This window comes from Microcebus murinus, chromosome 14, assembly GCF_040939455.1.
Source record: "Microcebus murinus isolate Inina chromosome 14, M.murinus_Inina_mat1.0, whole genome shotgun sequence".
Classification (NCBI taxonomy): Eukaryota; Metazoa; Chordata; class Mammalia; order Primates; family Cheirogaleidae; genus Microcebus; species Microcebus murinus.
This window is the reverse complement of record NC_134117.1, coordinates 22,973,882-22,990,011: the sequence shown is the minus strand read 5'-3', so window position 1 is coordinate 22,990,011 and position 16,130 is coordinate 22,973,882. Positions and strand designations below refer to the sequence as shown.

Sequence of the window (16,130 nt, the reverse complement as noted above, 5' to 3'; positions counted from 1 at the left end):
GTGAAACCCTGCAAGGACCTTACAGTTTTACAGGATACAGCTTGAAAATGTCTAGTTTTAAGCCAAGTGATTGACAGTATAGGTGGGGATTAATTTCCACCATGCACAGGAGTATCTCTATGGCAACTGTTGCCATGGCAGCAGGCCTACTACAGAGGTGGTAACCCAGCTTGTGCAAACTGGGGAGAAATGTGGTATCGTATCTTCCGGGTCCCCATTCCAGAAAACACCAGAGACTAGCTTTGCACCTTGAAAGAGGAAGTCTGCAGAGGGTGACCCTGTAGAAATGAGTTTTCTGCTAAATGTGTTTCCAGCATTCCAACCTGTTGGCAGAAGGAGTCTCTTCTCAACTCTCATGGGCCAGATTCACAGCAGCTTGGTTCATCAGTCCTCACCTGTTAACCTCACCTGCTCACATTCCCCAAAGTGTAGAGGGTCCCTGCTCCTCAATGAGAAGAACTGACCTTGAATTTCACAGTATTGCCACCATACCAGACCTATGGAATGAAGAGAAAGTTCTTTGAAATAAATAACTGTGGCATGGGCATGGTGGCTTGCACCTGTAATTCCAACACTTTGGGTGACCAAGGCAGGAGGATTCCTTGAACTGAGGAGTTCAAGACCAGCTGGGGCACCATAGCAAGACCCCATTTCTTCAAAAAAATAAAAAACATTAGCCAGGCATGATGGTGCACATCTGTAGTCCTAGGTACTGGGGAGGCCAAGGCAGGAAGATCACTTGAGCCCAGGGGTTCAAGGCTGCAGTGAGTTATGATCATGTCACTATACTCCAGTTCATGGGCAGAAGAGTGAGATCCTGCCTCTAAAAAATGAAAAAAAAAAAAAAATTTAAATAACTAAAGAGGTCACTGTGGCCTTCTCCTTTCCCTCCTCCCCACTCCCAGACAGACCCACAGTGTTTTGTCCACTAAGGCTCAGGCCTGGGCAGTGCTTTTCCAAATTTAATGTGTACATAAGTCCCCTGGGGACTTTGTTAACATGTGAATCCAATTTAGTAGGTGTTATGGGCCTAGCTATGTCCCCTCGAAATTCATATGTTGAAATCGTAACTCCTACTACCTCAGAATGTGACTGCACTGGGAGACATGGTCTTTAAAGAGGTAATTAGGTTAAAGGAGGGCATCAGGGTGGGCCCTGATCCAGTATGACTGGTGTCCTCATAGGAAGACCAGAAGAGGACACAGACACACACAGAGGGAAGACCCTGTGACACACACACAGGAGAAGACCACGTGAAGACCTCGGGGGGGAGATGGCCATTTCAAGCCAAGGAGAGAGGCCTCAGAAGAAACCAAACCTATCAACACCTTGATCTTGGACTTCTGGCCTCCAGAATTGTTAGAATAAGTTTCCATTGGATAAGCCACTCTGTCTATGGCACTTGTTATGGCAGCCCTAGCAGAATGCCACATACATCTGGGGAGGGAGCTGAGATTTTGCATTTCTAAAAAGCTGCTGGCTGCTGCTGCTGCCCTGGGTACAAGGCCTGCACTTTGAGTGGCAAAGACCTAGAGAATCCGGATCCTTTTCATTTTATGACAGCAGCAGCAGCTTCCTACATCACCTAGCAGGTGGGGAGAACACTTTTTCTCAAACTCTGCCTTCCTTAAGATAGAAGGCAACTGTTCTCAGACTTTCTGGTATTTGCAGCACTTCTGAATACTACAAATATGGTGGCACCTTTTAGGTTCTGTAAGTTAATGCAGTGGGCTGGATATAGCCATAAGCACAGTAGGCTATATCCTACTATGGATATAGTAGGCAAATTGGGACACTCGTGCCTGTCACAAGTGGGCAGTTGCTACTCTGTCCCCATCCTAGAATGTGGTCAGATTTCCCAAAATTTCAAAGGAAGCCAGAAATCTGGATTTTTATATTAAATCTCTAGATTTTTAAATGTTGGTAATTCCATCTGCTTATTTTTGAAATGTTGCAAGGCAACACTGCACGAACCAAACCAAACTCCTTGGAAGTCACTGAAACAGTCTCTTGGTCCATTTCTCTCTGGGACTGCACAGCTTTAGGTAGGAATTTTGCTGTCCTGCTCCAGGACTTCTGCATTTTCAGTCAATAGCTGCTCCCCCTTTGCCAGGAGTGGGACATGACGTCATGCCACCCACTCAGCCCAGCATCCTGTGGCACTCACCAACAGAAATGGGTTCTCAGTGCAGCCTCAGCTGTGGGAAAATAAAGTTTATAGGCCAGGAATGGTGGCTCACACCTGTAATCCCAACACTTTGGGAGGCTGAGGTGGGAGGACTGCTTGAAGCCAGGAATTCGAGACCACTCTGGGCAATATCGAGACCCCATCTCTACAAAAAAAAAGTTTTTCCAGGTGTGGTGGTGGTGTGAGCCTGTAGTTCCAGCTACTTGGGAGGCTGAGGCAGGAGAATAACTTGGGCCCAGAAGTTCGAGGTTGCAGTGAGCTTGGATGCCCACAGCACTCTAGCCTGCACAACCGAGTGAGACTCTGTCTTCAACATACATACATACATACATACATACATACATATATATGTAGAGTTTATATATTAACCCAAATTTGAAGACACTCTTTGTTGGGTTCATAGTTTAGAGCTATGAGAGAATGGGCTTCTCTGAGTCTGAAAACAATGAAACCTAATGGTTAAACTCACTGGGTAGAAGCCTGGGTTTCCCACGTATTAGATATATGCCCTTGGGCAAGTTAGTCTCTAAGCCTCGATTTATTCATCTGTAAAGTGGGAATGATAATTGTACCTATTTGGGTTTATGTGAAGATATAAATTTGCTTAGTGATTGTGGCATAACCGTTCAATAATTATTAGCTATTAAGTAATTAACACTAGGTTGATTTTACTTTGAATATATTTTTTATATCATGAATTAAATCTGAGGCCACAGTGTTACTAAATTGGTAGCTGGCCACCAAGCCTCACAGGGAAAATATTTTCACATCCAATTCAAGTAACAAATGCCACCAAACATTGTTAAGACTGCTGTCCCTAGTGCAGAGGCAGTAAAAACTTGCTTCCTGCCTTCAAGGAACCCAACCCGTTTCTGTCCTTCGAAAAAGACCCCAAACTGCTAAAGCAATCTCAAGGGAGAAGAGCATCACAGAATCTCCCGGCTGGTTCATTTCCTCTTGGCCTCAAACCTCAAGGGTAGGGCGCCTGCCCCTGCCCTTGGACCCAGTGTTGCCAGGGCAGCCTCCCTTGTTGACGTGCCAGGGTTGCTGTTTGGGGCTCATTGCTCAAGGTAATCCTCCAGGCACAGCACCCTGCTGGCAGCTTTGCAACCCAAAAAGGGCTTTTGCAATGACTAATAAAGCAATAAAGGATGAACACGATCCAAGAAAATTCACTCCCTGAAGGAATATGATTTCAACTGCTTTTCAGTTGGTGTTCCTTTGTCTTTTAAGCCACAAGCATTAAGTTTCTCTGTATGAAATTCTAGTTCTCCCACGTTTCATTCTGCAGAGAGGCCCTTTTCTCTGGGAAATCACTGAGACACTCTTGGTGCCTCAAATGGGGGAGAGGCACAAATAAGCCCCCGAGTGCATTTTCTCTGGGGGTCTTTCCTTACATTTCCAGAGACGTACTCTTTCAGCATTTCTGCTGTCAGCAGATCAGACCCTCAGAAATCTCCTGAGCCCCCCTTTCCTTCCATGACTTTAAAAATCCTGTAGCACCTACTGTGGGCTGCCTCGCAGGGCCTGGAGTCACCCTGGCCCTTTCCATTCCCCCCAGCTATTCTACCTCTCGGTCCTATTTCACAAAGGTCCTCCCTGCCCGTCCCAGCTCAGCACCCCTGGCCTTCCCTGGGTCACGGCAGCAGACACTGTCCCTCTGGCCCACCTGCCCCTGACCTAGCCCCCATGAGATGCTCCTCCACTCTGCTGCCAAACATTCTTTCCCAAATGTAAATCTGATGCCAGCTCTCAGCTCTAAGTCCTTTAATGCTGACCACCACTCCCCCTGTTTCCAGACTAAGTGTTCCCTGCCATCGATTCTGCATTGTCAAGAAAGCCCAGAAATCTGGGTTTTTATGTGAATCCCATCTTTTCTATTTACCTTTAAAGTTATTACATTTTACACGTTAAATTATAAAACATTGCAATAAGTCTCTCACCTACTCCTGGCCCCCAGTTCCCTATCTGAAGAGGCCACTGCTGCTACCTGCTTCTTCCCTTCACACACACACACACACACACACACACACACACACACACACACACACGTACACGCACACCCTTTCCTTTGCATTCAGATGGTAGCCAATTTGTGTATTTATTTATTTATATTTTATGTTTTTTAGAGACAGGGTCTTGCTCTGTTGCCAGGTAGGAGTGCAGTGGCATCATCATAGCTCAATGTAACCTCGAACTCCTGGGCTCAAGCAATCCTCCCACCTCATCCTTCCTAGCAGCTGGGACTACAGGTGTGTGCCACCACACCCAGCTGGTAGCAAAATTTTTAAATGTTGCTATAAAGTTTTAAAACCCTGAAGGTCAAACAAAATGCATTTGTATCCCTGGGTTATAAATCAAATGTGCCTTATGACCCACTTGACTGAAAGTTCCCTGAAGACAGGGACTTTGTCCTGGTATTCCCTTCGACTCCTAGCACGATGCCGTGCACACAGTTGGCACTCCGTAAGTACACTGCCCATCCAGGGGAACATTTTTTAAGCACCAACTCTATACCTAACGCTGAGTCTGTCACAGACCACTGAGTGAACTGTGATGAGACAACCTCGGAGAAAACACATAGGGACGGCCCGTCAGGTCTCAAGGCCTGTGGAAGCACAACCAGAACTCACCTGTCCTTAGGCTCAGGACTCGCCCACCTCCCAATTTTCTGGGTTCCCTGGGTCTACAACAAATGGACAGGAAGAGCAAATAGCTCCCCGTTCTCGGGCCTGGCCTAAAGGGCATCTGCCTGTGCCGATGGCCCAAGCCCTCAGAGCTGAGACCAGCACCCCCAGGCCAGCTGTCGTTCCCAAGAGTTTCCATTTCTCGCCCTCAGCCAGGGCAAGGCAAGCCGGGACAGGACGGGAGCCACGGGCACAGGCAGAGCTCGCTGACTCTTCCCGGGGCGCGGGGCGGGGCTGGCTGCCGTGAGTAAGGCTTCAAGCTTCTTCATGTTGGGAGAAGACTCATAGCTCGGGTGGTTTTGGAATCTCCTAGAATAGATTCTATTTGCTCACTCACCTGAATCCTCTGCTCCCACAGCCTGGCACGAACAGAGCCTGTATTCACAGGTCGCTTTGCCCTGCTGGTCAGCGTGCCCAATGCTTTCGGCACAAGGTGACATTTTCAGTTGATGAGCTCGGCCTCACTGAAGAAACGTAACAAACTCTTATCACATTTCTCTCCCCCATCCTCTGAGGCAGGGATTTGCAATCCGGTTCTGCAGTCACACAGGACAGGTGATTTTTGTCAGCAGCACACACCGGTGGGAGGGTGATAAGCAATGTTCTTGGAACTGTCCTTTCTCTGCCGCTCAAGACAGCATCCTGGAATGCGAGGAGGTGGGAGCATGACCTTGTTCTAAGATTCACCTAGAATTTATTCTAATTGTAGTGCAGTATGAATCTCAACCCCAAAACGCAGGGGGGTGAGACCTGTCATAATCTGTCATGTCCCTTTTTTTAATTTATTTCAAGTTGTCTCGGACTTGAAGCCCTCATCCTCTGGGTTGGCAGGAAAATTATATTGGTGGTAACAGCATGGGGCAGGTCCCTTCCCTGGGGATGCGTGAAAACCCAGGAAGTTAGATGGTACCTGGAAAATAGGGACAGGTCCACTCTTCTCTTGAGACCAAGGCCTCTGCAGATATCCTCAGGGCTCCAGCCTGCATGTTCCTTCAAGGCAGGAAGCGTGTGAGAGCTTCCTTCCCAAGCTTAGGCGCCGGTGTCTTGGCTGCGCTGGGAATCCTAGCCTAAGGCTCTAACCCTCCGAGAGACACCACAAAGCCTGTCCACAGAAGTCCTGCCATCCCGACACCTGCCACAGGACCGTCAGGGAGGACATTCCAGCCTGCAATACCTCAGGGGCCACTAATCTCCAATCCTTTCCCGGCTTCAGGCTTCTAGAAAACACAAGCCAGATTGTCTGCACAAACAACTTCCGCATTCAGCCCCCAAAACAAACCTCCCTGAGGCAAGGCTGGCTTCCTGCTTGGACAGAAGAAATAAAATACAGGAAAAATAAAACCCACACTAATAGCTCAATATATTATCCTGCCACCCAATGCATATTAGAATAAACTAATCTTAGTTCACAAATCTCAGAACAGCACAAAATTCAGCACTTATCACAAATGACTTGTGCCACACACCTGAGCTTATGCAACACTACTGCTTTGCTTTAAAGCGAGCTAAAAAAAAATGGAAGAATACTCTGTCTTCACCCTTGCTTTGTTTCTTCCATTCACTGATTGTCCTCAGAATAAAAAATCAACACCCTCCTCCCTAAGGGAGCAATTTCCAGACAAGAAGATTATCAGAATGGCATTGCCCAATGCCCCAATTAACTGTACCAAACGCAGCCATGAAAGTGAAGGCATCAGCTTATTGTGATAATTAGACTATGCCGATTCAGATGGGAGCTGCTATAACACCATTTCTACTATGAAAACTATCTTCTCCACTTCATTAGCACTTTCTTAAAAACATCTTTAGTTTTTCATATTAATCTGACTATAGATGGTATCACTGAACCAGAGCTAAGTGGCATCTGGCCTGTGAGATATCTGAGTCAATAATATTGTGATTGTTTTAAAAAAGATCACCGCCTTAACGGTTTGTTGTCTGTAATATTTGGAAGGCATGTGACCCAGCACTTGAAGTAGCAAGTTGGGAATTCTTAGTTTTGAGCTCTTTGGGATGTTTATTCCAGCTGTGTATTAACTAGGACCTTGGAGGCCGGGCTGTGGGCTGGTTTTGCAGCTGACACCACTGCTAGAACACATGACTGGCTGTCCTCAGCCCCTGCTGGAAGCGATGGCTGCTGTCTGGGGTAGAATGATGAACAGACACTCAGCACTCCTCATACTAAAGAAACATAAATGCAAACCAAAAGCAGAAATCATTTTTACCTACCAGGTGGACATAGATGGAAAATACTGATAATACGAAGTGTGGGTAAACTTGCAAGCAAACAGTAGACACATAAATCACTGATGGGAATGCACCATGCATCAGTCTTTTTAGTGGGTGATTTGTCAATGTCTATGCAAATTTTTAAATACTCATACCCTTTCTCCTGGCAGTTGCATTGCTAAAAATTTACCATACAAATATACTTGAAAAGGTATACCAAGGGAAAAAAAACGTACAAGGACATTTCCTGCATAATACGTTGCAACAGCAACAAATTGGAAACCAGTTCCATGTTTCAATAGGGGCCTAGTTAAATACATTATGGGACAGCAATACAATGGAATTATATCACCATTTAAAAGAAAGTGTTCAATCTTGCATGCTACAGAAAAAGAAAACCCTCCAAGATATAGTATTATATAAAAAAGCAAGGAGCATAAAAAATGCTGACTTTTTTTCTGGCAGGATACACAGAATATTGTTAACATGGTTGTTTTTTCTAACAATATACATATAATCTTAAAAAATTACAGTCCCTAGGAAGTGGCAGACCATTTCCCCCTCACTTCTTTGTACTTTTGGTATTAAAAAATTTTTCTTTAAAATAATGATGCTGTATTAATATAAAAGTTGGAAGATGTCTGTGAGAGACTGTATTTTCCAAAATGGCCAGGGCAATATTCCCAGTCCTCCAGGCCCTTCCAGAACCTCATTACTCCCCATCAGGAGGTAGAGTTTATCCCCATCTTTTATGCCTGGGTGGGACCTTGTGACAGCCTTGACAATCAGAATGCTGTGGAAGTGACACCATGTGGCTTCTGGGCTACACAAAAATGGCCTTATGGCATCCATCTGGCTCTTGCTCTCTCTTGGAATACCCACCCTGGAAACCCAGCCACCGTGATGTTCGGAATCCCACAGTTCAGTGGTTTTGAGTATGTTCACAGAGTTGTGCAAACAGCACCACTAATTCCAGAACATTTCTATCATCCCCAAAACGAACCCTGTACCAACCAATCCTCACCCACTCCATGCCTGGTGACACTCATCTACTATTTTTTTGTTCACTGTGGGCAAGTTATTTCTTGTCTCTAAGCCTCAATTTTCTCAACTTTTTTTTTTATTATTAACGGGGTGTTTTTGTTACATGGATAGCTTTTATAATGCTTTAGTCAGGACTATGAGTGCCCATCACCTGAATAGTGTTCATTGTACTCATTAGGTAGGTCCTTACCACTCCTCTCCTCCCTGTCTACTTTTTATCTCTATGGATTTGTTATGTTTTGGACATTCATATAAATGGAATTGTGTAACACATGGCCTTTTGCCTTTAGCTTCTTGCACTTAGCGTAATGTCTTCAAGGTTCATCATGCAGCATATATCAATACTTCATTCCTCTTTATGGCTGAATAATCTTCCAGTGTATGAATATCCCACTTTTTATCCATTTCATCAGCTGACAGACATTTGGGTTGTTTCCACTTTTTGGTTATAATATTGTACATTATTGTATATTATTTGGAATAATATTGTACAGTTTTTGTACATGTGTCCATAGCAATGGATATGTTTTTAATTCCTTTGTGTTCAAGTACTTTTAAATCATCTAAATATTAAATGATAAATACATAATTGCTATTGAATAAATGATACATAATTAATCCTTACTCATTAAAGCAGGTTCCCTAAGGGCAGAAACCTGTTCCTTCCTGGTAATTCAGATTTAATAAGGACCACTGGGTAGTAATAAAAAGTAAAAAAACCAAAGTAACAAAACAACACAATTAAAATTCAGACTTTTCACTAATTCACACAGACCTTTGCCAAATCAGTCTGAATTAATGAGACATCACTTTACTGTCTCTATCTTAAAAAAACCAACCAAACAAACAAAAACAGGGCTATTATGTGGTCTTTAAGATTCCTCTTTATGTTCCAAAACAAAAACCTACCATTTTAATTTGACATATAGGGAGTGACTTGAGCCTCTCAGCAATTTGGGGTTTGTTGTAGAATTCTTGTGAACACAGAACCTTATGTTGCGCTGTGACTTACCTGTCCGGGTTTATTTTATAGTGGTTAACAGATAACAGATTGTAAAAGTTCAATAAGAACAGGCTGAATTTGTTTAAAATTCTGGATCACAATGAAAACCTACTTATGTGGGAGTTTCAGCTCACTTACAACCTCCACCAGTAGAATGGCACACATAAAAGAACTCTACTGCAAGGTTTTGTCCAGACACCATCTCCTTTCAGGATGGCCCTGCCTTGCCCCAGCGCCTGCTGCCAGCATCCCCAGCAAGCCTCGTGTCCTTCTGAGTGTGCCTGTAGGCGTCGCGTAAATTTAGTATGGGAACAGTGAGATGCTTCTTTGGAGCAACTGCTGTAGAGGCCACTTGTGGGGAGGAAACCGAGCTAATGAGAAAGTGTAGATGTTTTCGCCAACGGAAAATTACAAGTTTGCTTGGTTTGAATCCTTGGCACCCAGTCTTGGGTTCCTCATCATTGAGCAGACTTCTTTCCACCCGGCTGTCTCGGCCAGTGTCCTGGCACCCCATCAGAGGGGGAGATAATGAGAAAGAAGTGTCTTACAGGCATAAAGAGCACTGGTAGCTGACCAGATGGGGACAACCACAGATCTTCAAACAAATCCTTGACCACACAGTAGCACTACTTGTCTCCTTGCCCACAAAACTATACGTTTTGGGGGTTCACACCTCCCAAAACATGTGTGTACCAAGAGAGCTGGAGAATGTTTGTGGCTTCCTCCTTTTCAGGGAAACCCTGTCCCTCGTCTTCAGTACACACACACAGTGACCCAACTGTAGTTAGCCCCGGGGAGTTTTCCAGGCGCTTCCCTCATCTTCTTAGAGCACTGATGTTGCTGTAGAGGAAAGACGCCTATCTCCTTCTCGGTTTATTTATGATTCAGGTTATGTGAGTGTGGGGTGCAGAGTGACAAACAGCTTTATAATTTTTGTAGACATGGTACTTACTAATTGTAAAAAACCGAAGTACAGACATGTAGTTTAAAAAGCACCTGAGATCTCACCTTTCAGAGGCAACAAGTATATCATTTTGGTGAGCATTTCCAGTTATCTGTTTGATGTGTATAATTATTCATGCAGCATTTCCCAAGCATATTTGTGAAGATGGTGTTAATCTGTGTTCATCCAGAAGCCAACCCCAAGGCAAAGACTAGCAAGTGAGAGATGCATTGGGGGAGGGGGGGTGCAGGAACAGTAACGGGAGGCGAGGAGGGGTATGAGAGGGAGGGTGAGGCTGGTGGCTGTCAAGTTAGCTGTGACTGTGGGAGAATGGCATTTCATCCCATGAGGAAACTCTAGAACAGTGTAGAACATGTGCCTCAGCAATATGCCAGCTGCAGGGGGAGGGAGTTGGCGTATTTATACCCCAGGTACCACTGGCTCCGGCTGCTCCCAGGGGATGAATACTGCGCACTCCCAGCCTGCACAGCCTTCTAAGGTGCTGGAGGAAGCCCCCAAGAAAGAGGCAGATGGCAGCTGGAAGGTAGCCAGAAAGACACACAGCAGTGGAATTGCTTGAAAGACATGCCAAGTACTGTTCTAGGTGCTGGGACATAGAATGAAACAAAACAGAGAACTCTGCCCTCATGGAGCATGCTTTTCTATTGGGGAGACAGAAAATAAACAAGACAAGGAGGAAACACATGGAGTGTTAGCTAGCAATGAGGACTGTGGAGGGAAATTGGTCAGGGAAGGGAGTTCTGGGAGGAGGGAGAAGAGCTAGGTTATAATCAGCAGGAAGAATGAGGACCAGCTTCACTGAGAAGTGACACTCAAGCAAAGACCCAAAAGCAAGGGGAGGGGGAGGCACATCATATGGTTATGTGGGAGAACATTTCAGGCCCAAGGGCCCTAAGGTGGGAATGTGAGGAGCAGGGCACAGCAGGAGGGCCATGCAGAGCACTGCCCTGCTGACCCTGCTTGGAGCGAGATGGAAAGCCCTGGAGCCTGGAAGACAACAGGACAGCTGTGGCTGCCATGCTGACATTTTAAGAGGGGCCAGACTGAAGAAGGGAAGACTATCAGGAGATGACTGCGACACTGGGGGGCAAGGAGGAGCAGAGGAGGGAGAAGACTTAGATTCTAGAAATTATTTTTAACTTTTAATTTTTAAATTAAAAATTTTTTTTTTATTAGAGATGTGAGTCTGGCTATGTTGCTTAGGCTGGACTCAAACTCCTGGGCTCAAGCCACCCTCCTGCCTCAGCCTTTTGAGTACCTGGGACTACAGGCACGTGCCACTGTGCACGCCTAGATTCTAGAAATATTCTGAAGGTAGAGCCAACATGATTTGCAGACAGGTTGATTGTGATGTATGAGAGAAAGAAAGATGTTGATGGATTTGGCCTGAGCAACTCGGAAATGGAGCTGCCTTTTCCTGAATCCGGGAAGAATTCAGCAGGAGCAAGTCTGGGGTCAGGGATGACTGGAGTCAGGGATGGCTTTGGGCCTGTTAGGTCGTGATGCCTATTAGAGCCCTGAGTGGAGATGCCAGTAGGAAGTAGGATGCAGGGGCCTGCAGCTCAGGGGAGAGGCCCGATGTAGATGTAAGATGGGGAGTGTGACAGCATAGAGACGGTAGACCCACGAGGCTGCCTAAGACACCCAGGGGAGCAAGCCAGAGAGAAATGAGGTCTGGGCCGGGGCATGAACCCTGGGCCCTCAGGGAGACAGAGCATGGAGCAAAGGAGCCTGGGAAGGAGCAGCCAGAGAGTGTGGTGTCCTCAAAGCCAAGTGCAGAAAATATTTCTAGGAGGAGGGGAGCAGTTAATGGTATGTTTGTGTATACATGTGCTCCATTTATAAAGACATACATACAGAAACACTCTGCATAGATACATACATACACACAGGGAAGTTTATATCAATGGTATTATATAATATAAACAGATCTATAACTTGATTTCCCTCTCACTGTATCTGTTGGGAATGTAGATTTAGCAAGAATGGCAATACTATCTGTTTGCTTCATCATTTTAGAGGCTGCATAGTATTTCAATGTGTACATAAACCATAATTAACTTTTTCCCTACAGATATCTATTTGCCCCAGTTATAGAATTCTAGATTACATAGCAATGGGCATCTTGTGCAATGATCCTTTTACACTTGTGTGGTGACCTCCTTGAGATAAACCCCTAGGGAGTAGAGCTGCTGTGTGCAAGGATATGCCCTTTTTACATAGATTCTAGACTCCTTTCTGGGCAGCTCCACTACTCAAAGACCTATTCAGTATGGAACAGCTCCTGACCTCAAGGGAGAACTGCTGGACGTCATTCCAGGCAGACCCTATTCTGCAGGCACTCTCTCAACACAGGGAAGACAAAGGGTAGCTATTTGTATTTCTAACCACTGTTAGAAATCAGCAAAGGTTTGAGACATTAGAAACGTCCAGGACAGAAGTAATCTGCCAGTACTAGCTCTCAGCCTGACATACTGAGCTGCAGCTGACTTCTCAGTGTGAAAACCATTCCATTTCCAGCGCGGGGGGAGCAACTCTCCAGGCCTGCAGCCTCCAGCCGAGCCACTAAGGTTTGCTGCATCAAGAGCAAATGCAGCAGACAAAGGCAGCGTCTTCTGTGCAATGTGTCTTCTGTGAAATGACTGTAATTAACTCCAAATCTTTCTCCACACTTTATTTTCGCTGGTTGGATCTGTCATTTTGCTGTTAGAACAAGCCTACTACATACCTCAGATGTTTTTCCTTTACCTTGTCATTCCGGGCAAAAGCATGACTCCATCACCTGTCTGGACACATACTGAGTCTTTGTCTGGTGGTGTCAGCACGTCCTGCACACTCAGCAGCAACCTTGAAAATAACATCTACTGCCTGCCAGGCAATTGGCTGACACCTCTGGGATCTTCAGGGACACTGAGGGATGATGCGCTTAGTCATGCACCTCTGCAAGTGCAGGGAAATGTACCGAGACACCTTTTTGATTCAGAGGGAAATACATGGAAAATGATAAACACAGAGCCAGGCCTGGCATCCCTGTTTATTCCCATCTCTGGGTAACTCTGTAAGGAACATAAACCCAGGCCCCACTACTGGTGCTTAAGCTACAGAAACCATAGGCAAGTGACACTCGACAAGGCAGTACTCTCCTAAGCCAGTTCTTAGCCATTAAGGGAGGCCCACAGAAATGCCTCTGATAGCCTGAAGTTTTAAAAAGTTTAGAATTGTGTGGTCTGGCAGTGTGTGCTTCAGTTCCTCAGCATGTGGGCCTTTATCCCGTGGTGTCCCTCTGCCACGTACAGCCTCCACACACACATGCCGAGGAAGCTGCCAACACCGTTTCGTCCCCATTCTGCTCCGCCAGTGATGCCCAGCCAGGAGGTCAACAGGTAGGGTTTTCTTGTATGTCATGGTGAGGTCAGTCTCTCAAGGATACAGCAGGTAGAAGGAAGCCAGCAGCATTCACATCAAATTCTATTCCCTGAATGACCATATTTTATAGTGTATTAGGAGCTAACTGCCTTCATGCAAGCCCCTGCATGAGGTATAAAACCAGAGCCTGGCAGGGAACGCCACCTCATCTTTCTCGTCCTTGCGTGTTTCTGAGGCCTCTGCTCAGAACACCGTGTAGTACTGCTCCATGGTGCTGACGATGTCACTCTGGTCCTCCAGGAGCTCCAGAACCCGCTGCAGCACAGCCTCACTCAGGCCCGGCTGGATGCTCAGGCGAGCGCAGGCCAAGATGTGCAGGAAGTGGCAGCCCTTCTCCTCGTCTGTGGGAAAAAGGCAAGCGGCTGAGCTTGGACACGAGTGTCAGACCCTCCTCTGTCCTCTCCCTCCACACCTCCTGAACTGGCACCTGAATTTTGACAGGATCCTCAGATGATTCACATGTGCATTAAAGTCTGAGATGCACTGGTCTAGATTATCAAAGAAACAAAAAACCTGTTCTCCAGCCCCGTATGTCATCACAGCAACATGGACCTGCTGCGCAGGGACTCTGACCTTCAACTTTGAAGGATTCCCAATCAATGATTTTATATCCACAACCTAATATATTTTTAGTGCTTGATAAGTTTTTTCTCTAGTGCAATTACACACCTAAGTTCATGTATTCAGTGCTGAACCTCCAGCCACCCTGGCGGGTGCTCAGATACACGGCAGAGCTGGTCTGCTGCATCCACCGTGTTCCTTCCCGTAGTCCTGACTGGATGAGGCTGCCATGGCAGGAAGGGATTCCCACCTTTGGCCTGTTCTCATTCCTCCCTTCCTGGCCTCCAGGAAGTCTTGTTTGTGATGGCTGTGTTCCATAATAGTAACCTCTAAGCCTCTACCAAAACTAAGACCATTTGGTATACAATGATAAAAGTTCGGGTTTAGTAACCTCTTGCCCACTTGAAATCAATTATTTAGAGCAGTGGTAAATCAGGCTGAGGGTCGTGACCATTAGGGGATCATGAAATAAATTTTTGTGGGTTGTGATTAGAATTCTTTTTCTTAGCAAACAGACTAAAACAGACCAGAGTAGAAATTACAGAATATATTGCATTATAAGTGCATAAGTATTTTATGAAACTTTATTTCATATATATATATACCTCTTATGCATTAGAATTATATAATTTATTGGGAAACTTACTATAAGCAAGCCCTTCCCAATTTTCACAGTTTGAAGCTCCATGGCAGAGCCAGGCATGCCCTCCCTCTGTCATATACCAGCACCTGGCACACAAAAGCTGCTCCACACAGCCACTGAATGTTGTTTTCAGATGAAAAAATAATTTAGGCTCCAGGAAGGTGCTCAAAGACTACTGGGGTGTAGGGCAAAGCACGGTTCAAGATTCGGTGTGCCTCTGTAGCCTTGGGCAAGCCAGAGCATAGCTGCAGTGTTCCCTGCTACGGGGAGGGGTACCACCTCTGAGGTTCAGAGATGGCTGCAGGGGCTAAACGAAGATTTGCTGTATTCTGACCTCTGGTGGCTGCGCCCACTCACTACACCTCCTCGCTGGGATTGCGGCTCTCCACATTTCCAGGCTGTTTCTTCAACACTCACTCAATAAAGGCTTCCTGAACACCTGCTGTGTGTAGCACTGAGCAAGGAGGAGCAAGTAGAGCATGGCAGACAGAACTGCCACTGGAGTCCATCAGACCTGAATTCAAGTCCTGGCTCTACGACTGGGGCCAAGTGGCTCACGGGAATAGGGTGGTTATGTGGATAACAGACCCATGGAGGGTGCTTCTCATGGGGAACTATTATGATTCCATCATTATGTCCATAACCTAAGAAGATGCACATAACTTAGTTTCTGCTCTAAAGAAGCTTCAGGCTGGGCACAACGGCTCACAACTGTAGTCCTAGCTACTCTGAAGGCTAAGGCAGGAGCACTGATTGAGGTCAGGACTAGTTTGGGCAACACAGAGATTCTGCCTTAAAAATAACTGAAAAATATTATCCTGGCATGGTGGCACATGCCTACAGTTTGGGCTACTTGGGAGGCGGAGGCAGGAGGATCACTTGAGCCCAGGAGTTTGAGGCTGCAGTGAGCACCACTGCACTCCAGCCTGGGAGACAGAGCAAGGCCCTGTCTCTAAAAAAGAAGGTGAGAGGAAAGGAAAGGAAGGAAAGGAAAAAAGGAAAGACTCATAAGGAGGAAAAGCTGAATAACACAGGGTGGGGGCACCCTGGTGATGGAGGGTGAAGGACACCAATCACATCAGTGCTCACAGCAGAAAGCAGTACCAGGAATTTCAGTGCCACTTGGCTTCTAACCTTAGTTTTTGTGCTGCCCAGATGCTCAGGCTCAGAGTTCTAGGTAACTTACAGCCATACAAGAGCCCCTAAGCAGTGATGCTGACTGTCCCTGAGGCCTTGCATTTCTTCGGAAAGGCTGTTCTGCTGTCTAAGGGTTGTCTGGTAAGGCTGTTCAAAAGTGACCTTCCAGTCACATGGATAACATGAACTTAGACTCTGCTATATATGAGAAATTATCAGAAAATAATAAAAGTAGTAAAAGATAGCAA

The 16,130-nt window shown here is 45.9% G+C and overlaps 1 protein-coding gene across 4 annotated transcripts in view; it reads right to left on the bottom strand.

The window, feature by feature from the left end:
- Positions 1 to 11,888: 11,888 nt before the first annotated feature.
- The window catches only part of STN1 (STN1 subunit of CST complex), a 35,267-nt gene continuing 31,025 nt past the window's right edge, over positions 11,889 to 16,130 (bottom strand). For all 4 annotated transcript variants that reach the window (XM_012770574.2, XM_076009810.1, XM_012770552.3 and 1 more), the window contains one exon: positions 11,889 to 13,882. In XM_012770574.2, the coding sequence (XP_012626028.1) occupies positions 13,725 to 13,882 (158 nt within the window). In that variant the 3' untranslated portion in view covers positions 11,889 to 13,724. The remainder of the gene's footprint in view (positions 13,883 to 16,130) is intronic.